The 27,857-nt window shown below is 47.7% G+C and overlaps 2 protein-coding genes and 1 long non-coding RNA gene across 8 annotated transcripts; 2 read left to right on the forward strand and 1 right to left on the reverse strand.

The window, feature by feature from the left end:
- Positions 1-26,979, forward strand: LOC146355447 (uncharacterized). Its single transcript, XM_084829889.1, has 14 exons — positions 1-645; positions 1,535-1,617; positions 2,534-2,660; positions 3,404-3,514; positions 5,106-6,330; positions 7,352-7,483; positions 8,637-8,688; positions 9,483-9,816; positions 19,280-19,659; positions 19,813-20,229; positions 20,618-20,744; positions 21,459-21,569; positions 23,471-24,986; positions 25,814-26,979. Exons 2-13 carry the CDS (start codon positions 1,546-1,548, stop codon positions 24,949-24,951), a joined length of 4,569 nt encoding a protein of 1,522 aa, XP_084686015.1. The 5' UTR covers positions 1-645; positions 1,535-1,545; the 3' UTR covers positions 24,952-24,986; positions 25,814-26,979.
- LOC146355448 (zinc finger protein 25-like) lies at positions 9,481-17,162 on the forward strand. 6 transcript variants are annotated; one of them, XR_014787175.1, is made up of 5 exons: positions 9,481-9,879; positions 10,663-10,789; positions 11,714-11,824; positions 13,676-14,508; positions 15,374-16,427. XR_014787175.1 is itself a non-coding variant. In XM_084830624.1 (5 exons), the coding sequence occupies exons 1-5, from the start codon at positions 9,823-9,825 to the stop codon at positions 15,601-15,603; spliced, it is 747 nt and encodes a 248-aa protein (XP_084686750.1). In that variant the 5' UTR covers positions 9,481-9,822; the 3' UTR covers positions 15,604-17,162. The 6 variants fall into 6 exon arrangements, 4 of the variants coding, with proteins under 4 accessions (XP_084686750.1, XP_084686751.1, XP_084686752.1 ...); XR_014787176.1 differs by having other exon boundaries at positions 13,679-14,508; XM_084830624.1 differs by having other exon boundaries at positions 9,481-9,912; positions 13,676-13,864; positions 15,374-17,162.
- LOC146355449 (uncharacterized) lies at positions 15,767-19,549 on the reverse strand. The gene is made up of 3 exons (XR_014787186.1): positions 18,219-19,549; positions 17,946-18,096; positions 15,767-17,174 (listed from the first exon to the last, which is right to left on the reverse strand). It is a non-coding gene; the product is annotated as an uncharacterized LOC146355449 (long non-coding RNA).
- Positions 26,980-27,857: the final 878 nt, after the last annotated feature.

Genomic DNA, 27,857 nt, shown 5'->3' on the forward strand with positions numbered 1-27,857 from the left:
GCAGTCCAAGGCACTCTCAGAATTTTCCTCCAGCACCACAGTTCAAAATATTATTTAGCCATCTGAAAGTGATGGATGGCTAAATAATCTCAGACCCCATTTGATAACGTAGAGACTGTGAATCAGGTCGATTCCCCCCCCCCCACACACACACACACCCCAATAGCCGAATAACCACTGGACGACAATGGAGGGTTCTTGTGTGCTATTTTTAGCCCAACCTGCAGGGCGGGAATAACAGCACTAGACATAACGTGCCTTCTCACCCACCCCGCGGTTGCTAAACCAGACTACACTGCAGGGCTTTTGTTTAGAGCGCCTTGGCGTCCGAGCACAAGCGTGCTGAATCTTTGAACTTCTCCGTTGGGCAGCTCCGCACCGCGGGGGTGCGCTTAGAAAGAGCTTCCCAGGGGGAGGCGTTCTGGGCGCGTCTGATTGGCTGAGGGGGGAGCGCAGCCTTTGGGGATTGGACGTCTCCGGGAGAGAGCTCAGGCAGATTCTTTGAATGGGAATCATTCTCTCCTTGCGGCAGCAGGACGGAGGCGGCGTGACTGCATCGCCCCCACAACCAGCAGCCTGGAAGAGCGTCTGGACCCAGCAGCTTGTGCGTGCGGGTGAGGTAGAAGAAAGGCCGCCGTGGCGTGGGTCCGTGTCTCCTTCACGAAGCTCTGACGTGCGTCCGTGCAGGTGGGAGGGAGGGTGTGCGTGCCTCTTCCCGCCTTCGGAGAAGGCCGGGGCCCGGGGGGGCGGCATATATACGTCCATGCAATGCCTGCCGTGCGTCTGCCTTTGCGCATTTCATTGTGGGTGGCGCGGGGCGGAGAACAAGTTGCTTCTTCTTGGACCTCAGTTTGCCTTTTGGGGGCGGGGAGCTGCGAAGGGGCAACTGAAAACAGACCGACGATGGAAGCGAAACGAGGAGATCTGTTAACCCCGGGAAAGAGAAGGAACCGGGTGTGGGTGGAAATGGGGAAGGGATCTGCCTCGGGAATCAGATGGGGATCTCCCCGTTTGGAAGGATGAGAGTTGGGAGGGGCCAGCCTCTCGCCCGAAGGCAAGACACCCCCCGCACCAACCCCCCTATCGTTTCCTTCTCCTCCCCCAGTCTCCAGTTTCAGGTCACAGGTGGGGGGCGGGCGGGGAGGGGAGGAGAGGCTTCAGGTTTGCAGGCGAGCTGCTGGAGGCATTTTGCTACCCTCCAGCAAAGTTCATTTTTGTGTGCTCTCCCCTTTCTGACCAAAATGTTGCTATGAAACGTCACAAATGGGAAAGGGAAATCCTGTGGAGCTTTGAATGCAAAGAATGTGTTCTGCCATTGGGCTATAACGCTTATGTGACTAGCTACAGTCACCATGGGAGCCATTTTGTGGTGGTGCCCACAGCAGTTTCTCAAACTCCCAGACATGCCTGCGGGTCCAAAATGCTCGGGGACCCCTGAGATACAGCTTCTCTGTGTATTTGAGATAGAACGTGAGAGTGAAGATCCTTTTTCCTGAACATTTCACCCTTTGCTTTGGCCTTCTTGCCCCCACAGAGTGAAGCAGGATGTCTGAGTCTCAGTGGAGATTGCTGCCTCCTTCCGGGAAAAGACAAGAGGCTGCAGTGGAGCCAGGCCTGGTAAGGAGATCTTCCGGAAGCTGTTGGTGACAGAGGGAGAAGAAGAAGACAGGGAGACCGAAAGCAGGAGTCCTGCAAGGAGAGTGATGCAAGCAGGGAATGGACATGATTGTTTCTGTACCCTTTCTCCTCACGAATGTGAACAGGCCTTTCTTGGATCAGAACAAAAGGACAATCTTGTCTAGCAAGCCCACAAGCAGGGCATGAATGCATGACACCCCGCCCCCATCCTTCCTGTTTGCCGCTGGGATTCAGGGGTTCCATTTGGCTGTTTTGGCTCATAGCAAAATATTAGACTTTTATGCAGTCGAATTCTCTGTTAAGGATCATTAAGGTAATGACTCACGCTGTTAAAGGAAACATTGTTTTATTTTTCTAACCCCCTTCCCCATGCGGGGAGGTAGAATTTCATGATGAAACAGGGGAAGATTAAATCGTCCCCTCCCAGAGTGCCACATTCCAATCCAAACTGGTGCTGTACCTGTGAACACTGAAGTAAATGAGCCAATCTGAGGAGTGTTGAGTCTGGCCATCAAGGGAAAGGTTAGGCTAGAATCTTTCTGCCAGATATGCAGGGTTCTATGTGGTTATGTGCACAGGGGAAGGTGGGATGTGTGTTGCTTTGTTCCTTGCCCAAGGGGCATTATAATGTCTGTCCACCCCACCTGACGGAGTGTATTGCAGCAACACTTAATGCAGTGATCTCCTGTTTGTGTTGACCAGTCTTTGGGGCTTCTAATCTGGCTTGCAAGGGTACAGGGGGCTACAAATCTACTAATGTGGCAATATTACATCTTTGTTGAGCTGGCTAATATTCCCTCTTGGATGGCTCTTTCTGTTCCATGCTTGTGACTGCGAGCCTGAAAGGATCTTGAGAGTTGAGGAGACTGAGGTGGGGGTCTCTCTGTTCTTGCAGGGGCCGGTGACCTTTGAAGATGTGGCCGTGTACTTCACGGAGGGCCAGAGGGCTCTGCTGGATCCGAATCAGAGGGCCTTGTACAGGGAGGTCATGCTGGAGAATTATGGGAATGTGGCCTCGTTGGGTAAGGGCTTTGAATCCTCATTCAGTAAGAGCTGTAAGTCTTGGTGTTCCCCTGTCTGTAGTTGCGTTTTTGATATGAGGACTCCTGTTACTCATGTCCTTATTTGTGCAGTTGCCTTTATCTCCACCTAAGAGAATTCCCAGGGCAATGGCATGAGGGGAGGAAAGGCAGAAAGAGCAGGAAAGATTTGGTACCCCTCCCCTGCACACAGCTTTTACTGTTGCAGAAAGACCCTTCTAGCTCTTCTTGCAAATATGAAAAGGAAAGCCATGTGGAAAGAAATAGGTCTCCGCCACCATCACCTCAGGGCTCAGTTGTTAGTGGTTGGCCCAACATTGGCCCAGGGAGGTATTCAGCTGTTCCCAGACTTCTTCCAGGATCTTGCAGGTTCCACATTCAAACCTGTTGCTCATCCCTCTCTCATTCTTCTACCACATAGCCAGTGAAAGGACCAACAAGGAGAAGGGCAAACCCTCTCAGCTCTGGAAATAATCTTGTGAATGTTAGCCTGGGGACTCTTGTCTCCCAAATGGAGCTTTAGATTTGGGAAAGATTATTAATCACCCCAGATGGATCATACTTTTGTTGTGTGCATCAACCCAAGAGCTCTGGAATCCCCTCCTAACCATACTGTGGGTGATAAATCACATTACAAAAGGTGGTCATGGGGTTTCTTCTCTGGTAGCTTATTAGAGGCTACAGGATGAGTGATAATATTCCCTATTCTCTTCTTTCCTGAGGAGGCTTTCCAGTTGCCAAGCCTGAGCTCATCTCCCAGCTGGAACAAGGGAAAGAGCCGTGGGTGCCGGATTTTCCAGGCTTGGATGGAATGGAGACCTCCAGCGCCCACTCAGGTGAGGGGCCTGGGTGAACCAGTTGACCGAACTCTCATGGGAGATTTCTTGACTCCTTGGAACTCTGATCCCTCCGCTGTAAGATGTCAAGATCCCTTCTTATGCTACAGAAGGCAGAGACGAGAGTCGCCCTGCAGGTTTCACATAGCATAGCCATTCTCACATGAGCCTTCCCAAGCTCAGTGATCATCAGACTTTCTGCTCTTAGAGGGAACCCTTTTGTCATTGGTTCCTTTTCTGAAGAACCCGTGTAAGTTTTTCATGGAACACAAGCACCTTGCAAAGGATTCTGGGACATCTTCTAAGGCATCTTCTCAGGGATGGGGTGATGGTCTGAGCTGTGAGCAAGGAGGTTTCTTTTCTGTTTCACTTGTGGTGTTGTGGGGGTGCACCCAGGCAGGCGTTTCTCCTTTGCTTCACTTTGGGATGTGAGGAAGGGTCCAGCTGTCAACGTATTATTAAAATAAGGATGTGTAAAGCTTTACAACCTTTGACCAGGGTGGGTGAGGTGAACTAAAAAGTCTCCCATGAACAAGTCAGTGTCAAAAGTACTTCCCAGAAGGTGGAACATTTGAAGGTGGATGCATATGTGCCCCCGGGTCCTGAAAAAATATGCCATCTCTACTTACAATAAACACTGCAAATGCCCTGCTTTATTCTCTTTGTTCTTCTTGGCTTGACTACTGTACTCATCTTCTTTTTGGTCTCCTTGTCAGATTCACCTCTCATCCATGCTGACCTCTTCTTGTCTTCGGGTTGTGTTTTTTTTTGGTATTTTTTGTCCATATTTCTCCCGTTAGACTGCATTTGTTTGCTTCCATTTCCCATTGTGTCTTGTTTAACCTCTGCCTCTTCTCCCCCTTTTCCTTTCTGTCCTTTTTACTCTTTCACAATGGCAACCAGAGGGCAGGTTTGTGCCCCCTTAATATATAGCACTACAAGATGTTTTCTGTTGTCATTGTGGGATGATTAGTCTTTCGAGCAAATGCACATGTGGAAACTGGTCACATGCAGGCCTGCAGTGCAGTCCGTGCCTTTACCTTAGCTGCCAGTCCTGAGTCACCTCCCCCGGACCCTGCCTGCCGCCAGATGTACAGCCCTAAACCTGCCACTTAGGTGACGGGCACACTCGGGGGATTGCGAGTACTCCCTGAACTGACTCAGGGCATGATTCTATGCATGTATAGACAAAAAAAATCGTGCAATGCCCAGCAGGCCCCAGCCAGTCATTCTGGGAGTTGTTCTTTTTTCTATCTAAATATGCATAGGATTGCGATGTTAATCTGTGACTGACTGTGTGTTTGGCAGGGTGTTTGTGTTGGTGTGTGTGAGGAGGAGTCCATCCAGCCCACCCACTGACATGGGGCCCGCAACAGATTACCTGCTGCTGCATACAGCCATTGAGGTCAATAGCATAGGTCACCTCTGGGGTAATGGCATCACAGGGGAGAGAGGGAAATACTGTGTCTTTACTTGGTATTTCAAAATCGAGTCCTAAATGTCTCGATTACCCCCTTCAACTAACCTTCCTTCCTTCCTTCCTTCCCCATCCTCCAAAGTAAATCATGTTTCTCTTTGTCCTATATGTCAGCAGGTGAGTGTAGGAAAAACCACTCCAACATGATGTGTGGCAGATATTCTACTCAGAAACCAGTTGTTGCCAAAGATCACAAAATTCATACGACAGAGATATCCTATAAATGCTTGGAGTGTGGGAAGTGTTTTCCTCTAGAATCACAACTCCTGAAGCACATGACAGTCCACACAGGAGAGAAACCGTATACATGTTTGGAATGTGGGAAGTGTTTTGCTTGGAAATCAAATTGCATGACCCATCAGAGAATCCACACAGGAGAGAAACCATACAAATGCTTGGAGTGTGGGAAGTGTTTTTCCCGAAAATCAGACCTCCCAAGGCATCAGAGTGTCCACACAGGAGAAAAACCCTATAAATGTTTGAAGTGTAGGAAGTGTTTCTTTCTGGAATCGCAACTCCTGAAGCACCAGACAGTCCACACAGGAGAGAAACCATATACATGTTTGGAATGTGGGAAGTGTTTTGCTTGGAAATCAAATTGCATGACCCACCAGAGAAACCACACAGGAGAGAAACCATACAAATGCTTGGAGTGTGGGAAGTGTTTTTCCCGAAAATCAGACCTCCCAAGGCACCAGAGTGTCCACACAGGAGAAAAACCCTATAAATGTTTGAAGTGCGGGAAGTGTTTCTTTCTGGAATCACAACTCCTGAAGCACCAGACAGTCCACACAGGAGAGAAACTGTATACATGTTTGGAATGTGGGAAGTGTTTTGCTTGGAAATCAAATTGCATGACTCACCAGAGAAACCACACAGGAGAGAAACCATACAAATGCCTGGAGTGTGGGAAGTGTTTTTCTCGAAAATCAGACCTCCCAAGGCACCAGAGTGTCCACACAGGAGAGAAACCATATAAATGTTTGGAATGTGGGAAGCGTTTTGCCTGGAAGTCAAGTTGCATGACCCACCAGAGAATCCACACAGGAGAGAAACCATTTAATTGTTTGGAGTGTGGAAAGTGTTTTGCATGGAAATCTGATCTTGTCAGTCACCAGAGAATCCACACAGGAGAGAAACCATTTAATTGTTTGGAGTGTGGAAAGTGTTTTGCATGGAAATCTGATCTTGTCACTCACCAGAGAATCCACACAGGAGAGAAACCATTTAATTGTTTGGAGTGTGGAAAGTGTTTTGTTTGTAAATCTAGCTTTCTAAGGCACCGGAAAGACCATGTGGATGAGAAACCTGCTGAATGCTCCAGGCCTTTCCCCATGCAGTAGGAGAAAAAGGATACTTTGCAATCAATGAATGTGCAGGTGAGAAAGGCTTTTAATCTCAAAATCTCATTAATGAGTCCATCTGGACTGCAAGCCACAGTACAGGTGGGTGATGGGAATTGAACCATTGCAGGCACACATGAAGCCAGAGGTGGTATATAGATGAACAGGTGCTCCTTCTCTCTGCTTTCAGCAATGTTATGTTCATGAAATATAATGACCTCTTTCAAAATGTAAAACCTTGAGCTGCTGCTTTCTGCAATGGAATGCTGGGAGCTATATGACTTTTTTCTATTTTTTTTCTTACTGTACTTGTCAGGATAATGTATCAAAGCTATAAGCAAGCACAATTTATGGCATTACACAACATCATCCCTTAAGACATCAGCCTTAGCTTCCAGTTTCCTGGTTTTGCGGAACTTGAGCCAACATGAGACAGCATTAACTGTTGTCTCAAACTGGCAGGTTTTTTTTATAACTGTGCGTATGTTTTAATTACAGCATAAGCCATGCATGTAGTAAACTAGCAATGTCGGAGAGGCGGGGGGGGGGGTATTTTAAATTGACCATCTCCCGGATTGGCTAATTTACTACAAAGAGAATTTTTATCTGGGGAAGTATTAAATTATATCTACCTCATTCCCTCCCCTCCTACATTCTGACGTAGGGCAGTCTAGAGTTTGAATCCTCCTTCTGTGTAATGTGGAAATCAGCTTTTAATTGCTAATTTTCTCTCTTTCTGATCCGAGCTTGTTATCCCAGAAAAATGCAGTCTTGCCTGGCCTATGGAAGATCTGAGATCTAGGACACATATCTGAGATCTAGGACACCACCAAGAAGCCATTCAGGAAAGAAAATCTTTTGAATGGCTTCCATGTGAGGATGTGGAGGCTTCATTTCAAAAGGGACCCTTGACTGTATTTCTGCAAAGGACGATCCTTGTGAATGCTTGAGGCACAGCAAAGAAAAGCCAATGGGACTGTTCATGCGAGAGGGCTTTCCTTCTGCTCCCCTCTATAGCCCTATGTGGCCATCAAAAGCATCTTCCTCAGGATTGTGTGACCCTCTGAAACAGTATGGGATGGGGCACTGGGGGCTGCAGGGGGACTGGAGAATTGCCAGAATTTGGGAGACTGCTTTGCGTGAGCAGAAGTGAGTGCTTTTTCTGCTGCCACAAGACGCCTTTGGATCTTGGCTGATGTATTTAGAAAAAACCTTGAGGTGCAATCTATAAGAGCAACCTGCCTCTTGCTGTGGATACCTTGATCAGAGTGCTCATGTGATGTTTAATTCAAATACGCTACCGTATAGGTGGGAAATGTTTCTTCGTATATTTGATAGATTTTCTACTTCCTTGATTATTTTAATGCGTACTGAAATGCCCATAGCTTGAGAGAATTCTCAGAGGCCCTGTTATATGTCTCACACCAGAAAAAATGCAGTTGTTGGGGAAGTGAGACAGGGCTGCATCTCTGTGGCGGAATTCCCTCCCAGAGGAGGTGAGACTAGCTCACCCCCTCGCTGATGGTGTTTAGGCAGGCAGTGAAAACATTCTGCTTGGCTTTTAATGGATTTTAATATCTGATGGAAGGTTTTTACTTGGCTTCTTTTGATTTTAAAGTTTTAATTTTAATTTGTGTTACTGGATGATGTTTGGTTTTGTTGTTTTTTGTAAACTGCTTTGGGGCCCTTGTTAGGACAGAACAGCAGTGTAAAACATTTTTGTAAATAAATATTGTCATTGTTTCGTCATTGTGCTCTGTGCCTAAACATTATCTTCATGAGAAGCAGAACTATAGCAACACCTGCAGATCTTGCAGAACAAGTCAACACCTATTACCACATCATGGGGGGGATGTGTGTGTGTCACGCGCCCCATCCTCCACGTATTGAAAGAAAAGCACTGTTGGATCCTACCCACTGTTTTGGTGCGCAGATTACTGTAGCAAAGTTTTCAGTGTTGCCAATTCTACTTCTGTATGGACCTATGAATCTTTCAGGATAACCATGGGCAAGTTCGCACATGTTGAAAATACTGCAAAGGATGGGAGCTTCTAAAGTAGCGGAGTCCTTTAACCACCTAATTTGGTTTTTTAGAGCTGTTTGCTGTAGGTTCTGTAGCAGCTTTCTGCAACCTGGGCCCCTCCAGGTGGTTTGAGTTGCAGCTGCCATAATCCTTGGCCATACTCCTGCAGCTGATAGGAGATGTAGTCTAAAACATCTGGAGGACACCAGCTTGGGGAAGGCTGCTTAACAGAAACTTTGTGGGTTTTGGAGAAGGGCGATTCCCCCCCCCCTGCTGCAGCCCCATCCATGCTCTCAAAATATTGGGAATGGGCTGCAGGGAGGAGATGGAGGTGAGTCAGACCGTGCAAGCAGAAGTCCAGTCACATGTGTTTGGATTTCACCCTGGGTTTCCATATCCAAAACCCATGTCTGCTGATTAACTGGGAGTGGGCATTACATAACAAATCAGGTCCTGGCTTTGGTTTACAGGTAACTGTTTAAAGCCGTTTTAGATTTATGTTGTTTCTGTATGTATTAGTGCACTGTGTTTTTATGAACTGGTTTTTAAATTTTCTGTTCTGCATATTTAATGGTTTTACTCTTTGTAAACCTCCCAGAGCTTTTGACAGTTTAGAAATGTAATAATAATCTCTCTCTCTCTCTCTCTCTATATATATATATATATATATATATATATGAATGATAGCGCCACATTTTTATTTGTTTTATTTATTTACAATATTTATATACCGCTCCACATCAGAGGATTTTGGAGCAGCGAACGACAGGGTAAAAGAATAAAGCACCATGTTAAAAGAGTTAAAACATTTTTTTAGAAGGACAAATCCCAGTAAGGTCTACAATTGTTAAACCGGGCGACACTGCAGAGTTGTAGACTGGAGCGGGGACGCCTTGGTTTCCAATCACAGCTGTGAGGAAAGCTTGAACTTCGCCGCTGAATTCGAAGGGCAGCACTCGCCTTCCGCGCCAAGGGAATACATTTTGAAAAGGCTTCGCAATGGGAGGCGTTTTGCGGGCGTCTGATTGGCTGAGAGGGGAGCACAGCCGTTGGTGATTGGACGTCTCCGGGAAAGAGCTCAGGCAGCCTCTTTGCGTGGGAAGCCGCCCCTCCGTGCGGCTGCAGGAGCGAGGCGGCGGAAGAGCAGCCGGGAGCAGCAGGCTGGTCGAGCGGCTGAACCCGGCGCGCGGCCGCTTCTCACGCTCCCAGATGTGCCCGTGGGTCCGAGAGGGCCGGGGCCCCCTGCGATGCAGCTTCTCTGTGCGTTTGAGACGGGACGTGAGAGTGAAGGCCCGTTTCCCTGAGCATTTCACCCTTTGCATGGCCCTTCTTGCCCGCAGAGCGAAGCAGGGTGTCTGCGTCTCGGCGGGGATCGCTGCCTCCTGGGGGAAGGCGAGAGGCTCCGGGGGAGCCAGGCCTGGCAAGGAGATCCTGCGGCAGTTGATGGTGACTGAGGGCGGTGAGGATGGGGAGGCCGAAAGCAGGAGCGCTACGAGGACGGCGATGCCAGCAGGGAACCGAAGTGATTCTTTCTGTCCCCTTTCCCCTCTTGAATGTATGCCCAGGCCTCTCCAGGGCATAAATGCAGTGACACACCCACCCACGCCGTCCTTCTTGTTTTTCCTGGCATCCGAGGGCTCAGTTTGGCTGTTTGGGCTCATAGCAGTTGTCAGATTTTTCTGCGGCCTAACGCTCTGTTAAGGGCCATTAAGCTGATGGCCAGCAGCATTTGAGGAGACTTTGATTTCTTTTTTTACCTTCCCTTCCCATGTGGGGAGGTGGAATTTTGTGATGAAACGGGGGGAAGCGTAAGTCCTTTCCTACCAGAGCACCACGGTCCCAGTCTGAAGTGGGGCTGCAAGTGCCTACACTGAAGTGAAGGAGCCAATTTTTGGAGAATGTTGAGTTTGGCCCTCAAGGAAATGTTTGGGCTAGAATCCTTCTGCCAAATATGCAACGTTCTATGTGGATACGTGGGCAGGGGAGGGGGGGTTGTGCATTGCTTTGTTTTTTGTCGGGGGGGGGCATTCTAATGTCTGTCCACCCCACATGTAGCCAGGAGTGGTGTACTGCAGCCATAACTTAATCTGATGATCTGCTATGTGTATTGACCAGTCTTTGGGGCTTCTAATCTGGCATGCCAAGGGTCTAGGGGGCTACAGATCAGTCGACGTGGCAAGATCACATCTTTGTTGAGCTGGCTAATGTTTCCTCTGGGATTGCTGCTTTCTATTTCATGCCTGCAACTGAGCCCCTGAAAGGATTTTGAGAGCTGAGGAGACTGAGGTGGGTTTTGTTCTTGCAGGGGCCGGTGACCTTTGAAGATGTGGCCGTGTACTTCACGGAGGGCCAGGGGGCTCTGCTGGATCCGGATCAGAGGGCCTTATACAGAGAGGTTATGCTGGAGAATTATGGGAATGTGGCCTCGTTGGGTAAGGGCTTTGAATCCTCATTCAGTAAGAGCTGTAAGTCTTGGTGTTCCCCTGTCTGTAGTTGCATTTTGGAAATGATGACTCTGGTTATTCAAGCCTTTATTTGTGCAGTTGCCCTTTTCTCAGCCTAACAGAACAGATCAGGGCCAGTTGTATGATACACAGACCTCATGTATTCTTACAGCAACAGTGTGTGGCACCCTAGACTGAGGGAGGACCTAGACATTACAGAGACATCATTCCTAGGTCTCCCCCATTCCCATAAAAAGCTGGGAGTTGTGGGGATTAACAGTAAAGGAGTAGAGGAGAGAGGGGCCCCCTCTCTGTGCCAGTTACTTTTCACCCTTCTGGTTTTGAAGCTGGGAGTGAACCAGGAAGGAAGAAAATTCCCAGGAGCAATTTGGTGCCCCTCTCTTGCACACACCTTTTACTGTTGCAGGAAGAGCCTTCCACCTCTTGCCGCAAATATGAACAGGACAGACATGTGAAAAAACATAGGTCTCCGCCACCATCACCTCAGGGCCCAGTTGTTAGGGGCTGGCCCAACAAGGCCCAGGAAGTATTCACATGTTCCCAGCCTTCTGCTGAGATCTCCCAGGTTCTTCATTCAAACCTGTTGTTCATCCCTCCCTCATCCTCCTACCAGATGGCCAGTGAAAGGACTAACAAAGAGAAGGGCAAACCCACTCAGCTCTGGAAATAATCTTGTGAATGTTTGCCTTGGGACTCTTGTCTCTCAAATGGAGCTTTAGATTTGGGAAAGATTATTAATCACCCCAGGAGGATCAGCAGGAATGGCCTCCAAGGCATACTTCTGATGATAAATCACATTACAAAAGGTAGTTGTAGGGTTCCTTCTCTAGAAGTTTATTAGAGGCCACAGGATGAGTGATAATTTTCCCTCTACTCTTCTTTCCTGAGAAGGCTTTCCAGTCACCAAGCCTGAGCTCATCTCCTGGCTGGAAGAGGGGAAAGAGCCATGGATGCCATATTCTCTGGGCTTTGATGAAATTGAGACTTCCAGTGCCCACTCAGGTGAGGGGTCTAGGTGAACCAGTTGGCCGAAGACTCACGAGTGATTTCTTGACTCCTTCAAACCCTATTCCCTCTGCTTTAAGTGGTCAAGATCCCTTCTTATGCTTCAGGAGGCAGGAGGGAGAGTTGCCCTGCAGGTTTCACATATCATAGCCATTCCCACATGAGCCTTCCCAAGCTCAGTGATCATCAGACTTTCTGCCCTTTGAAGGAACCCTTTTTTCATTGGTTCCTCTTCTCAAGAGCCTCTGTAGGTTTGTCTCGGAGCACCTTGAAAAAGGTTCTGGGACATCTTGTAAGGCATCTTCTCAGGGATGCGGGGTGGGGGGAGGGTCTGAGCTGTGAACTGGGAGGTTTCTTCCCCCTTCTCTTTCACTTGTCGTGTTCTTGGGAAGGTGCATCAGGGCAGGCGTTTTCCCCTTGTGTCACTCTGTGATGCAAGGAAGGGTCCAGCTGGGGACATCTTCTTAGCATAGCAATGTGTAAAGCTCTTCAAACTTTGACCAGGGTGTGTGAACTGACTAAGAAGTCTCCCATGAACAAGTCAATGTAAAAAGTGGTCCCCAGAAGGTGGAACATTTGAAACATATGTGGAGGTGTATGTGCCCCTGGATGTGCAAAACATACCAACTCTGTTTACAGAAAACCCTGTAAATGCCCAGCATTATTCTCTTCGTTGTTCTTGGCTTGACTTCTTTATTTCTCTTCTTTTTGGTCTCTGTGTCAGCTCCACCTTATCTCTTCCATTCTGAACTCTTGCCTTAGTTTTTTTTGTATTTTCATTTGTCTATATTTCTCCTTTGTTAAACTACATTTAATTTTTGTGAACCGCCCAGAGAGCTTCGGCTATTGGGCGGTATAGAAATGAAATAAATAAATAAATACATACATACATACATAAATACATTGTTTGCTTTCATTTCCTATTGTATTTAGTTTAACCGCCTCATTTTAACCTCTGCCTTGTTCTCCCCCTTTACCTTTTCTTTTGTGTCCTTTTTACACTGTATTACCTCTTTCAGAATGTCAACCAGGTGGCAGGTTTGTGCCCCCTTACAATACAACACTTGGCTTTTAAGATGCTTTCTGTTATCACTGTGGGATGATTTAGTCTTTGGAGCAAATGCACATGTGGAAATGGGTCACATGGGGGCATCTAGTGCAGTGTGTCCCATTACCCAAGCTTTCAATCCTGAATCACCTACCCAAGTCCCTGCCTGCCTCCAGATTCTCCTCCAAAACATGCAACCCCAAACCTGCCACTTAGGTGACCAGCGCCCTAGGAGGATTGCAGGTACTCCCTGGACTGACTGAATTAGGGCATGATTCTATGCATGTTTAGATAGAAAAAAAATATCATACAACACCCAGCAGGCCCCAGCTAGTCATGCTGGCTGGGGCATGCTGGGAGTAGTTGTTCTTTTTTCTGTCTAAATATGCAAAGGTTTGTGACCTTAATGTGTGACTGGCTGTGTGTTTAGCAGGGTGTTTGTAGTGGTGTGTGTGTGTTAAGGGGAGGCCATCTAGCCGCACCCACCAACATGTGGCCCTCAACACATTGCCTGCCGTTGCATACAGCCTTTGAAGGCAATAGCATAGGTCACATCTGGGGTAATGGCATGACAGGAGAGAGAGGGAAATACCGTGTCCTTATTTGGTGTTTCAAAATTGACAGAGTCCTAATGTCTTGATCATCCCCTCCAAGCAGCCTGCCTGCCTGCCGGCCTGCCTGCCTGCCTGCCTGCCTGCCTGCCTTCCTTCCTTTCTTTCTTTCTTTCTTTCTTTCTTTCTTTCTTTCTTTCTTTCCCATCCCCCAAAGTAAATCTTGTTTCTCTTTCTCCAATATGTCAGCAGGTGAGTGTAGGAAAAACCACTCAAGCAATATATGTCGCGGATATTATACTCGGGAATCAAGTGTTGTCAAAGATCACAAAATTCACACAGGAGCGAAACCATATAAATGCTTGACATGTGGGAAGTGTTTTGCTCGGAAATCAGACCTTCCGAGGCATCAGAGAGTCCACACCGGAGAGAAACCCTGTAAGTGCTTGGACTGTGGGAAATGTTTTTCTATGAAATCGCACCTCCTGAGGCACCAGCGAATCCACACAGACAAGAAACACGTTAAGTGTTTGGGGTATGGGAAGTGTGTTGTTTACTCCTCAGCCTGTGGAAAACACCAGAATGTTCACAAAGGAAAGAAACCATATAAATGTTTGTGTGTGGGAAGTGTTTTGCTCGGAAATCAAAATGCATGACCCACCAGAGAATCCACACAGGAGTGAAACCATACATATGTTTCGAGTGTGGGAAGTGTTTTTCTTGGAAATCAGATCTCATGAACCACCAGAGAGTACACACAGGAGAGAAACCATTTAATTGTTTTCAGTGTGGAAAGTGTTTTGCTTGGAAACCTGATTTCGTGAGCCACCAGAGACTCCACACAAATGAGAGACCATATAAATGCTTGGAGTGTGGTCAGTTTTTGCTTGTAAATCACATCTCATGACGCACCAGAAAGTCCATGCGGGAGAGGAACATTTGGATTGTGGGGAGGGCTTTGCTCATAAATCAGCCCTTCAGAAGCACCGGAAAGACCATGTGGATGGGAAGTCTACTGAATGCTCCAAGACTTTTCCTATATAGTAGGAAATGAAGGATATGTGACATCAATTAACATGCAGGTGAAGAAGGCTTTTAATCTCAAAATTAGTAAAAGGTTGATCAGACAAAATATTTACTCTTTAATAAGTCCATCTAGACTCTGTGTCACAGCACAGATGGGTGATGGCAAGAGAATGGTTGCAGGCATGCATCACGACGGAGGTGGTATATACAAGAACCCTTCTCTCTGCTTTCAGGATTTTATGTTCATGAAATGTAGATTTCTTTCAGAATTTAAAACCTTGAGATGCTGCTTTCTGTACTGGAATGCTGGGAGCTGTAGGACTTTTTTTTCTTTTTGAACTTGTAGGATTGTGGCCTAGGTGTGGTAGGAACTAGTAACCTGTGATCTTTTTCAGCCTTATTATTTCTTGTAAGCAAGATTGTAATTTTACTAGAGGTCCCTCATATGTGAATAACTGTTGCATTGTCAAAGCTATACTTCTAACACATACAGCTAAGAATAATGTATGAAAGGTGTAAGCAAGCACAATTTGTGACACTGGACAACATCATCCCTTAAGGCATCTGCCTGAGCTTCCAAATTCCTGTCTTTGTGGAGCTTGAGCCAACATGGAATAGCCTTTCCTCTGGTCTTCAACAGACAGGTTTTTGATCTTTGAATATGCGTGTGTGTTTCAAGTACACCATAAGCTTTGCATGTAGTAAACTAGCAATGTTGGAGCAGTAGAGAGAAAAAGAGGATGTTTTAAATTGATCCTCTCCCTGTTTACTACATAGAAAGAGAATTATTATCTGGGAAAATATTAAATTATATCTACCTCATTCCTTCCCCACCTGTGGTCTGAAGTTGGGCAGTTTTCATTCTGTGTAATGTGGAGATCAGCTCTTAAATGCTAATTATTTCTCTTTTTCTGATCCCAGCTTGTTATCCCAGCGACCTGCAGTCCTGCCTGGCCTATGAAGAAACTGATTTAGGAGACCACCGAGAAGCCACTCAGGAAAGAAAATCTTTTGAATGGCTTCCATGTGAGGATGTGGAGGCTTTGTCTCAAAGGGGACCCTTGACTGCATTTCTGCAAAGGGTGATCCCCAAAAGCATCTTTTGTTTTTGGACAAAAACACCCTGTGGCCCCCAAAAGCATCTTCCATAGGATTGAGGGACCTTCTGAGACAGCATGGGATGGGGATGAGACTGGAGAATTTGACTGCTTTGTGTGAACAAATGGAATTTTTGAATTTGGGATTTTTGGGATTTTTCCAATTTTTGAATTTTTCCAACTTCAATTTTTTGAATGTTTCATTTTTTTCAATTTTGGGGAATTTTTGGAATTTGGAATTTTTGGAATTTCTGGAATTTGGTAAGACTGCTTTGTGTGAGCAGAAGTGAGTGCTTTTCCACTGGCCCAAGACACCTGTGGATCCTGGCTGATGTATTTCAAAAACCCTTGAGGTGCAATCTATAAGTGGAGCTGTCTTTCTGCAGTGGATACCTTGATCAGGTTGCAGACTTATGTGATGTTTAATTCAGATGTGCTATTGCACAGGTTGGAAATGTTTCTTCCCATATTTGGTTTTTGGCTTTCTAGTTTATTTCAATGCTTATTGAAATGCCTGTAGCCTGGGAAAATTCTCAGTTATATGTCTCACCAAGAGAATAAACTCAGTTGGTGGGAAAGTGAGATAGGGCCTTTTCTGCGACTGCACCCCTGTGATGGAATTCCCTGCCAGAGGAGATGAGACTAGCCTACCACTCGCTGATGGTGCTAAGGCAGGCAGTGAAAACATTCCACTTGGCGTTTAATGGATTTTAGTCTGTGATGAGAGATTTTTACTCGGCTTCTTTTGATTTTAAAATTTTAGTTTTAATTTTTGTTATTGGATAATGTTTACTTTGGTTTTATTCTTTTATGTAAATCACTTTAGGTGCCCTTGTTAGGGCAGAACAGCAGTATAAAACACTTTTGAGAATATTGTCACTCTTTTGTCATGGCAGTGCTCTGTGCTTAAACGTGATCTTCAGGAAAAGCAGGAGTAGAGCAACGCCCTGCAGATCTTGCAGAACAAATCAACATCTGTGATCACATCAGAGGGGTCATTCCCCCCATTCTCCACATGTTCAAAGAACACTTGGAGGGGGCCGCACAATTTAGCCTTGTCTGCAGCTTCTGCACTTCTGTGACTTTGACATATTTGAATGCTGGCAAGAGTTCTCCATGTGTTCACTGGTACCTGTGCATCGTTCCTCTGTGCAAACTGGCCCAATCAGATACCCTCTTCAGGTGGAGAAATTTTAACACACGTAAGAATTCCTTCCGTCATCTGTGAAACATCCAGACCTCAGGAGAGTGTGGAGGTAGCACATAGCTATGGCGGGCGGGGCGGCCCCTTTCCGCATGTTCTGCCAGTGTGTGGTGGGAGTTGTGTGAACCCCGCTGTCAAGTCCTGCCCAAAACTCCCCTATGTCCTTCAAGTGATTCCATTGGTTGGTACACGGGAGCCGGGGGGGGAGGGAATGAATTAGAGTCTTCTGAAGTTCTGCAGCATGACTGTCTTGCACAGCTACTGGGAGAAAGCCAAGGAGAGGTGCCACAGGATAACCAACTGCAAAGAAGAGGGGATACTTGACGCTTAGCTTCAGCTATCAGTGGTGAAAGATGCGTAGAAAAGGGAGAGGGGAACCACCCCCAGTGGATCTTCTTTGTAAGCAGGAGAATCCAGTGGCCTGAAGAGGGAGAGTAATGCTCAGCTACAGTGTCAAAGTGCGAATGGAGACTGGGTGGGGGTGGGAATTACTCTGGGTGGGGAGGGAGCAAAATGAGGAGGGGTGGGTTTCTTTCTAACCAATGGCAAAAATCCTTTCTTTTTTTCTTTTTTTACAATTATTACTGTTTTACAAAAAAAGTTTGATTCTTATAAATATCACATAAGCATGAAAAATAAACCTAAGGGTAGGATCCAAGGTTGCCCCGCCACTGGCGCCCAGCACCTGCACATGGCCTGTACTGGCGGCAGCGGCGGTGATGTAGCGCTTCTGGGGAAAGCCCCCAAACTACCAGAAAAACAGGTTTCTGGATGGGGAGGTTGCGCCTTCCAAAAATGAGAGTCTCAACGAGTGTTTGGGGGCTTAGCAGTCATAGAAATCATAGAATTGGAAGGGGCCTACAAGACCATCGAGTCCAACCCCATGCTCAGTGCAGGAAGCCTGATTCCCCAGACAGCCTCTGATGAGGACTTACGCTCTGCGACCTCAGGACTAAGGTGGTGAAGGAGGAGCAGACAGGACTGTATTGCAGCTGCTAACAGCAGCCTGGAGAAATGTCTGAATCCTGCAGTTTGCAAATGCTGGTGAGGTGGGGGAAAAGGACGAAAATGGGGGACGGTGGAAAAGCCAGAACAGGCTGGAACGGCCCTTTTTTATTTGGAAAAAAAAAAAAGCATGCCAAAAATAGTGGCATATGTTAGAAACACTTGAGAACAATATTTTTGGACTAACCCTTGCAAAGGAAAAGGAAGAGGGGCTGACCAAGGGCAAGATGGATGGTTGATATTCTGGAGGTGACGGACTCGGCCTTGGGGAGCTGTGGGTGGCAACGGCAGACAGGAAGCTCTGGTGTGCGCTGGCCCATGAAGTCACTAGTCCGAAGCTGAGTGAATAAACAACAAATATTGTACTATTATTAACCCCATAATGCCCCAAACACAGCTGGAACAGAATGGAATGGCCTGGAACGGATACTTCTAAATGAGTCAGATCATCCAAACTCACCAGTCACACATAAAGCCATGGCGGAGATGCAATAAGCCACAAAATATCCACAGAAACCATGTTCTGATACCCCTTCTGGGCAATAGTCCTTACTGAAGAGAAATTGCCCCGAACAGCAACTTCCGAGTGAGCCAAATCAACCAAATTCGCTAGTCGCACACTCCTAGATGGGACTGATGTTGTTGTTCAGTCGTTCAGTCGTGTCCGACTCTTCGTGACCCCATGACCCATAGCACGCCAGGCCTTCCTGTCCTGCGCTCTCTCCCGGAGCGTGCCCAAGTCCATATTCATTGCATCCGTGATGCTATCTAGCCATCTCATCCTCTGCCGTCCCCTTCTCCTTTTGCCTTCAGTCTTTCCCAGCATCAGGGTCTTTTCCAGGGAGTTTTCTCTTCGCATTAGGTGGCCAAAATATTGGAGCTTCTGCTTCATTATCTGTCCTTCCAATGAGCAGTCAGGGTTGATTTCCTTTAGGATGGACTGATTTGACCTCCTTGCAGTCCAGGGGACTCACAAGAGTCTTCTCCAGCACCACAGTTCGAAAGCATCAATTCTTGGGCGCTCAGCCTTCCTTACAGTCCAGCTCTCACAGCCATACGTTGCTACTGGGAAAACCATAGCTTTGATTAGACGGACCTTTGTCGGCAAGGTGATTCTCTGCTTCTTACTATGCTGTCCAGGTGCGCCATAGCTTTCATTATGGGGTTAATAATATGTGCAGAAGGAGTGCGGAGAGGCGCCCGTGGGTCAGCGGCGGCAGCGCGGCTCGCTGCAGCGAAGCGCCCCTGGGCTGGGGGCTGCGCGAAGGCCGCTCTGCCGCGCTAAGGCGGCCGCTGGCGGAAGAACCGCGGCCGCGGAGAAGCCGCGAACCAGGCCGACTGTCCCGCCGCCGCCGCGCGGCCACTGGCTGGCTCCCCTCGACGGGAGGCGCTCCGAGGGCGTGTGATTGGCCGGGGGGGGAGCGCGCGCCCGGCGGGTGGAGGAGCGCCTGAGGCCCGCCGCCTGCGCGCGGGGTGAGGCGGAAGGAGGGCCGCAGCTGCGCGTGCCCGCGCCTCCCGCAGAAGGTCCGCCGTGTGCCCGTGCGGGGGGCGGGGGCGCGCGCCTCCCCGCCGTGGGGAGGGCGGGGCACGTGCACGCGTGCGGGGAAGGCTCTCGGCCGGCCTCAGCTGCGCGTGCTTCGTCGCGGAGCGTGGTGGTGCGGGAGCGGGTCGCTTCTTGGTGGGGCTCGATTGCCCTCTCGGGTGGGCGCTGCGAAGGGGGGAATGGAAACAGGCCGATGGCGGGAGCGGGTCGAGGGGAGCTGCTGCGCCGCGAAAGAGGAGGGGCCGGGCGCGGGGGGCAGGGGGCTGCGTGGGGCAGGGGGCAGGGGTCTCCCCCCTTGCGATTCCCCGGGCGCGTGTCTGTGTGGGATGAGATGGGCTGCAAAGAGAGGGAAGCCGCGGTGCGTAATCCCGTTGTGCATCCTTTCTGTGGCCCTTTGTGGGGGGGTCTGGAATGATGAGAGCTGGGAGGGGCCGGCCTCGCGCCCGAAGCAAGACCCCCCCGCACCAGCCCCCCCAGCCGTTTCCCTCCCATCCCCAGCCTGCACTTTCAGTTCACGTTGGCGGAGGGGAGGAGAGGCTGCAGGTTGCAGGGCATTTTGCTACCTTCCAGCAAGGTTCATTTTTGTGTGCTCCGCATTCCCCGTATCCTGTGGATGTTCGTTCGCAAAACATGTGGCCCACCGCATAGGACTGGAGACATCCTCCGTGGGAGCCATTTTGTGGTGGTGCTCACAGGAGTTCCCAGTCTCCCAAATGTGCCCGTGGGTCCCAAAGGGTTGGGGACCCCCGAGATGCAGCTTCTGTGTGCGTTTGAGTCAGAATGTGAGAGTGAAGGTGGTTTTCCTGAATATTTCGCCCTTTGCTTTGGCCTTCTTGCCCCCAGAGAGCGAAGCAGGATGTCTGAGTGTCTGCGGAGCTTGCTGCCTCCTTCCGGGAGAAGGCGAGAGGCTGCAGGGGAGCCAGGCCTGGTAAGGAGATCCTGCGGAAGCTGATGGTGACAGAGGGAGATGAGGATGGGGAGACAGAAAGCGGGAGCACTACAAGGAGGGTGATGCCAGCAGGGAATGGAAGTGATTCTTTCTGTTCCATTTCTCCTCATGAATCTAATCAGACCTTTCTTGGATCAGAACAAAAGGACCATCTTGTCTAGCAAGCCCACATACAGGGCATAAATGCACGACCTGCTGTTTGTCCCTGGTATTGAAGAGTTCAGTTTGGCAGTTTGGGCTGATAGCAATTGTTAGATTTTTATGCAATATAATGCCTGTCCACCTCACCTGCAGCCTGGAGTGGTATATTATAGCAAAGCTTGTTGAGAGTTGAGAAGACTGAGGTGGGGCCTCTCTGTTCTTGCAGGGGCCGGTGACCTTTGAAGATGTGGCCGTGTACTTCACGGAGGGCCAAGGGTCTCTGCTGGATCCAGGTCAAAAGGCCTTGTACAGGGAGGTCATGATGGAGAATTATGGGAATGTGACCTTGTTGGGTAAGGGATTTGTACAGTAAGAGCAGTAAGTCTTAGTGTTCCCCTTTCTGTAGTTGCATTTTGGAAGGGATGATTCCTGGTTTTGATGCTGGGAGTGAGCCAGGAAGGAAGAGAATTCCCAGGGCAACGGCCTAAGGGGAGGAAAGGCACAAAGAGCAGGAAACATTTGATGCCCCTCTCCTGCACACACCTTTTACTGTTGCAGGAAGATCCTTTCCACCTCTTCCTGCAAATATGAACAGGACAGCCCTCTGGAAAGAAATAGGTCACTGCCACCATCGCCTCAAGGCCCAGTTGTTAGTGGCTGGCCTAGCGTTGTCCCCGGGAGGTATTCAGCTGTTTGCAGCCTTTTTCCGGGCCAAGTTCTGCACTCCAGACTTTTGCTCATCCCTCCCTTATCTTCCCACTACACCAGTGAAAGGACCAACAAGGGGAAGGCAAACCCACTCAGCTCTGCAAATAATCTTGTGAATGTTGGCCTGAGGACTCTTTTCTCTCAATGGAGCTTTAGATTGGGGAAAGATTATTAATCACCCCAGATGGATCCTATTTTTGTTGTGTGCATCAACCCAAGAGCTCAGGGATCCCCTCCAAACCATAGTCCTGAGGATAAATCACGTTACAAAAAGTGGTTGTGGGGGTTCCTTCTCTGGTAATTTATTGGAGGCTACAGGATCAGTGATAATATTCCCTCTTCTCTTCTTTCCTGAGAAGGCTTTCCAGTCGCCAAGCCTGAGCTCATCTCCTGGCTGGAACTAGGGGAAGAGCCGTGGGTGCCGGATTTACCAGGCTTGGATGGAATGGAGACCTCCAACGCCCACTCAGGTGAGGGGTCCAATTGAGCCAGTTGACCGAAGCCTCATGGGTGATTTCTTCACTCCTTGGAATTCTGATCCCCCGCTTTCCGATGTCAAGCGCTCCCCTTATGTTTCAAAAGGCCGGAGGGAGAGTTGCCCTGCAGGTTTCACATATCATAGCCACTCCCACATGAGCCTGCCCAAGCTCCACAATCATCAGGCTTTCTGCCCTTTGAGGGAATGCTTTTTTCATTGGCTCCTCTTCTCAAGAACCCCTGCAAGTTTGCCATGGAACAATGGCAACTTGCAAAGGATTCTGGGATATCTGAGGCATCTTCTCAGGGATGTGGTCTGAGCTGTAAGCAAGGAGGTTTCTTTCCTGTTCTGTTTCACTTGTGGTATTCTTAGGAAGGCGCATCAGGGCAGTGGTTTCCCCTTTGCTTCACTCTGGGATGAAAGGAAGGGTCCAGCTGGGGACATCTGGTTAACATAGGGGTGTGTAAAGCTGTACAACCTTCGACAGGGTGGGTGAGGTGAACTAAGAAGTCCCCCACGAACAAGTCAGTGTCAAAAGTGCTCCTCAGAAGGTGGAACATTTGGAACATGGGTGGAGGTGTATGTGCTCCTGGAACCTGCAAAAGTGTGCCGTCATGTTTGCAACCCTGCCGCCTCCGCCTCAAATGTCCCGCTTTGTTCTCTTCTCAGCTCCTGGCTTAATTACTGTACTTTTTTTCTTTTTGGTCTCTTTGTCACCTTCACCTTCTCTCATCCAGTCTGAACTCTTCTTTGTCCTGGGTTTTTGTATGTGTGTAGTATATTCTTTGGCCCCTATTTCTCTAACCAGGCTATGTTTGTGCCCCTGGATGATGCCAAAGTACCCATCCCTGTGTACAAAACGCCCTGCAAATGCCCTGCTTTATTCCCTTCATTATTCCTGGCTTGACTGCTGTACTTCTCTTCGTTTTGGTGTCTTTGTCAGCTTCACCTTCTCTCATCCATTCTTTGTCCTTTTTTGGGGGTGGTATGTTCTTTGGTCCCTATTTCTGAATAAACTACATTTGTTTGGTTTCATGTCCTATCGTAAGCAGTTTATCCTCCTCATTTTAATCTCTGTCGCTTTTCCCCCTTTCTCCTTTCTTTTGTGTCCTTTCTACGTTGTGTTACCTTTTAAGAATGGCAACCAAAGGGCTGGTTTTTGCCCTCGTATTATACAGCACTTGGCTCTTAAAGATGCTTTATGTTACCACTGTGGGATGATTTTGACTTCGGAGCAAACGTACATGTGGAAACAGGTCACATGGGGGCCTCCAGGGCCTTCATTACCCGAGCCACCACTCCTGCCGCTGGCTGCTGTCCGATTCACCTGCAAAAGGTGCAGCCCCAAACCTGCCACTTAAGTTAACTGACCGGCACACCGAGGGGGTTGTGAGTAGTCCCTGGACTGAGTGACTGACTGACTGAGGGTGTTATCCTATACATGTTTAGACAGAAGAAAATCCTACACCTCCTAACAGGCCCCAGCCAGTCATGTTGGCCAGGGCATGCTGGCAGTTGTTCTTTCTTTCTATGGAAATATGCATAGGATTGTGAACTGAATGTGTGACTGACTTTGTGTTTGGCTGGGTGTTTTCTATTTGTGTGCGTGAGGGGGAGGCCATCCAGCCACACCCACCAACACGTGGCCCTCAACACATTGCCTGCTGCTGCTTACAGCCCTTGAGGGCAAAAGGATGGGTCAGCTCTGGGGTAATGGCATGACAGGGGAGAGAGGGAAATACTGTGTCTCATTTGGTGTTTCAAAATTGGCAAAGTCATTATGCCTCGATAACCCCCTTCAAGAAATCTTCCTTCCTTCCTTCCTTCCTTCCTTCCTTCCTTCCTTCCCCATTCTCGAAAGTAAATCTTGTTTCTCTTTGTCCTATATGTCAGCAGGTGCGTGTAGGAAAAACCACTCCAGCCCCATGTGTGGGGGATATTCTACTCAGAAATCAAGTGTTGCCAAAGCTCAGGAAATGTGCACAGGAGAGAGAACGTATAAATGCATGGAGTGTGGGAAGGGTTTTGCTTGGAAATCACATCCCATGACCCAGCAGAGAATCCGCACAGCAGAAAAACCATATAAATTCTTCAAGTATTGGAAGTATTTTCCTCAGAAATCACAACTTACCACCCAGCAGAGCATCCACATAGGGGAAAACCCATATAAGTGCTTGGAGTGCAGGAAGTGTTTTTCTTGGAAAGCAAACCTCAGGATCCACCGGATTGTCCACACAGCAGAGAAACCATATAAATGCTTGGAGCGTGGGAAGGGTTTTGCTCAGAAATCTCTACTTATGTGGCACTGGGCAGACAACACAGAAAGGACACCATTCAAGTGTTTGGAGTGTGGGAAGGATTTTAGTCGGAAATCACATCTTTTGAGCCACCAGAGAGTCCACACAGGAGAGAGACCCTATAAATGTTTGGAGTGTGGGAAGTGTTTTGCTTGGAAATCAAATTGCATGAGACACCAAAGAATCCACATAGGAGAGAAACCATATCAATGCTTGGAGTGTGGGAAGTGTTTTTCTCTGGACTCACAACTCCTGAAGCACCAGACAGTCCACCCAGGAGAGACTCCCTATAAATGTTTGGAGTGTGGGAAGTGTTTTGGGTGCAAATCAAATTTCAGGAGACACCAGAGAATCCACACAGCAGAGGAACGCTATAAATGCTTGGAGTGTGGGGAAAGTTTTTCTTGGAAATCAGAACTCTCAAGGCACCAGAGGGTCCACAGAGGAGAGAAACCCTATAAATGCTTCGAGCGTGGGAAGGGTTTTGCTCAGAAATCTCAGCTCATGAGGCACCGGGGAAACAACACAGATAGAACACCATTTAAGTGTTTGGAGTGTGGGAAGGATTTTAGTCGGAAATCACATCTCTTGAGCCACCAGAGAGTCCACACAGGAGAGAGAGCCTATAAATGTTTGGAGTGTGGGAAGTGTTTTGCTTGGAAATCAAATTGCATGAGACACCAAAGAATCCATATAGGAGAGAAACCATATCAATGTTTGGAGTGTGGGAAGTGTTTTGCTTGGAAATCAAATTGCATAAGACACCAAAGAATCCACATAGGAGAGAAATCCTATCAATGCTTGGAGTGTGGGAAATGTTTTTCTCGAAAATCAGAACTACGAAGGCACCAGAAAGTACACACTGGAGAGAAACTATTTAATTGTTTGAAGTGTGGAAAGTGTTTTGCATGGAAATCTGATCTCATGAGCCACCAGAGGGTCCACAGAAATGAGAAACCATATAAATGCTTGGAGTGTGGGAAGCTTTTTGTTCGTAAGTCAGGCCTTCTAAGGCACCAGAAAGAACACGTGGATGAGAAACCCACTCAATGCTCTAAGCCTTTTCCTGTGCAGTAGGAGATGAAGGGTCCTTTATATCAATGAATGTGCAGGTGAGGATGGGTTTTGATCTCAAAATCTCATTAATGAGTCCATCAGAATGTCAAGTCGCAGTACAGATGGGTGATGGGAATAGAACTCTTGCAGGCATGCATCAAGACAGAGGTAGTCTATAAATGGAGAAGTGTTACTTCTCACTGCTTAAAGGAATTTTATGTTCAAAAAATATATAGACCTCTTTAAAAAAATTTAAACTCTGATATGTGCTTTCAATAATGGAATGCTGGGAGCTGTAGGACTTTTTTCTGCCTAAATGTGTAGGAGTATGCTCTAAGTGCAGTAGGAACTGATAACCCGTGATCTTTTTCAGTCTCATTATTTCTTGCAAGCAAGACTGTAATTTTACATATGTGAATAAGTGTTGCATTATCAAAGCTGTACTTCCAATACATACTGGTGAGGATAATGTATCAAAGGTGTAAGCAAGCACAATTTGGTGATAATGCACAAGATTGTCCCTTAAGACATGGGCCTTGGCTTCCATTTTCCTGGCTTTGTGGAGCTTGAGCCAACATGTGATAGCATTAACTCTTGTCTTCAAGCGGCAGGTTTTTAAATCTTTGAATATATGTGTGTGTGTTTTAAGTACACCATAGGCTTTGCATGTAGCAATGTTGCAGAGGTAGAGAGAAAAAGAGGATGTTTTAAATTGACCCTCTCCCTGTTTACTACGTAGAAAGAGGATTTTTATCTGGGGAAGTATAAACTTATATCTTCCTCATTCCCTCCCCACTTGCAGTCTGAAGTTGGGCAGTTTTCATTCTGTGTAATGTGGATATCAGCTCTTAAATGCTAATTATTTCTCTCTTTCTGATCCCAGCTTGTTATCCCAGTGACCTGCAGTCCTGCCTGACCTATGAAGGAACATTCCACTTCGCATTTAATGGATTTTGAAATGTGATGGAAGGTTTTTACTCGGCTTCTTTTGATTTTAAAAGTTATAGTTTTAATTTGTGTTATTGATGATGTTTAGTTTGGTTTTGTCCTTTTATGTCAATCACTTTAGGGGCCCTTGTTTGGGCAGAACAGCAGCGTACCACATTTTTGTAAATGGGTAAATATTGTCCCTGTTTCGTCATGGCAATGCTCTGTGCTTAAACGTGATCTTCAGGAAAAGCAGGAGTAGAGCAATGCCCCGCAGATCTTGCAGAACAAATCAACGTCTGTGATCACATACGCCCCATGTCATACGCCCCATTCTCTATGTGTTGAAAGAACACTTGGTGGGTTCCACACAAAGTAACCTTGTCTGCAGCCTCTGCACTTCTGTGAGTTTGACACATTTGAGTGTTGGAAAGGTGATCTACTTCGGTTCCTGTTAAATCCTGTTAAAACGGTTAACCTTCCTGTTACTCCTTGGGCCACTAATAAACTTCAGTCAACCGAGGAATATAACTATAAGCCATTTCCTCATGATTATACGCTAGCACAAGAATTGACAGCTTTCCCTCTCCCCCCTCAGGCATTGCCCCTGCCGCAGGTTACCACTGTAGCCCCCTGAGGAAGAGGTTGCCCCACAGCAGGGGAGAAGGGGAGCCATATGCCTCCACCACAGCTGGACTGAAATCTTGAATTTCTCTGAAGCTTTCAGAGCTCATCTGGCAAATGAGGCGCCCTTCCAGTGTCTGATTTGCCGAAAGGGGAGCGCAGTGTTTTGTGGTTGGAGGGCTTTGGGAAAGCGCCCAGCAGGCAACCTCTGACGCGGAGTCGTGCTCTGCGGCTTCAGGATGCAGGTGGCGAAGGAGGAGGACACGGGACTGTGAACAGCAGCCTGGAGGAACATCTGAATGCCGCAGGTTGCAAATGCTGATGAGGTTGGGGGAAAGGGATGCAAATGGTGTGTTTCTGCCCGCGCCCTCTTCGTAAACTTGTGAAGGAGCGAGGAATGGACATGCTTCTTCAGAGAAGGGGGATGTTCATTTATTAAAAGATTAAATACATGTCTTCAGCTTGTCTTCTTTTTGGAAATTTCATTATGAGGTTGGAGGAGGGAAGTGTCTGCCAAGGGCAGGATGGTCTGTGCAGCTACAGCGTAAAGGGAGAAGCAATGTTGTTACACCCATTTTGCATCATTTCCATGGCTGTTTACAAGGAGTCTTTGAATGATGAGAGCTGGGAGGGGGCAATTTTGTGCCCAAAGCTAAGGCCCCACCTCCCCCCATTGCTTTCTTTTAAGCACTAAACCACACCACATATATCTGTTTCTGTTGGAAATGGTCTTTGCAGATCTTCCCTCTGGATTCAGTAGATGTTTCATGATTAACTGCATCAGTTCCATCTAGTAAAATGACAGTGGTGTACTTGGTTAATTTCGCTCATTCAGGAGTTGCCATTCCGGGCTATTTCCTCACAGCAGTTTGTGGCTCGTTTTGCTCACCTGGAAGTGGCCGTTCCCTACTGTTTTGCACAATATGGACCATAGCCTGGAAGGGCTACTGACACATGGTTTCCGTGGAGGTTTTAGAGCTTATTCTATCAATCCCAGCTCGTACTGGGTGAACGGTAAGTTTGGTCGATTTGGCTCGCTTGGAAGATGCCATTGTGGCCTGTTTTGCAGAAGACAGACTGGGGCCAGAGTGGCTATTGAAAGGTGGCTTCTGTGGGAGTTTTGGAGCTTATTACATCTGTCCCATCTAGTAGTAGAATCATAGAACAGTGTGTGACTGGCAAGTTTGGTTGATTTGACTCACTCGGAAGTTGCCATTTGGGGCCATTTTTCTTCAATACGGACTCTGGACGTTTTGTGGCTTATTGCATCCCTGCATGGAGCTCTGTGTGACTGGTGACTTTGGATCATAGAATCATAGAATAGTAGGGTTGGAAGGGGCCTACAAGGCCATCGAGTCCAACCCCCTGCTCAATGC

This window comes from Heloderma suspectum, chromosome 2 (genome assembly GCF_057233095.1).
Source record: "Heloderma suspectum isolate Gila_16-S chromosome 2, 16-S_ref, whole genome shotgun sequence".
NCBI classification, from domain to species: domain Eukaryota; kingdom Metazoa; phylum Chordata; class Lepidosauria; order Squamata; family Helodermatidae; genus Heloderma; species Heloderma suspectum.

Bases quoted from the DNA above. Each gene is read 5' to 3' on its own strand.
- LOC146355448 (XM_084830624.1), top strand. From the start codon at position 9,823: ATGGGGAGGCCGAAAGCAGGAGCGCTACGAGGACGGCGATGCCAGCAG. The intron at 9,913-10,662 runs GTATGCCCAGGC...TTGTTCTTGCAG, and splicing joins TCCCCTTTCCCCTCTTGAAT to GGGCCGGTGACCTTTGAAGA. The intron at 11,825-13,675 runs GTGAGGGGTCTA...CCAATATGTCAG, and splicing joins GACTTCCAGTGCCCACTCAG to CAGGTGAGTGTAGGAAAAAC.
- LOC146355447 (XM_084829889.1), top strand. From the start codon at position 1,546: ATGTCTGAGTCTCAGTGGAGATTGCTGCCTCCTTCCGGGAAAAGACAA. The intron at 3,515-5,105 runs GTGAGGGGCCTG...CCTATATGTCAG, and splicing joins GACCTCCAGCGCCCACTCAG to CAGGTGAGTGTAGGAAAAAC. The intron at 19,660-19,812 runs GTGCGTAATCCC...CTGCACTTTCAG, and splicing joins GCAAAGAGAGGGAAGCCGCG to TTCACGTTGGCGGAGGGGAG.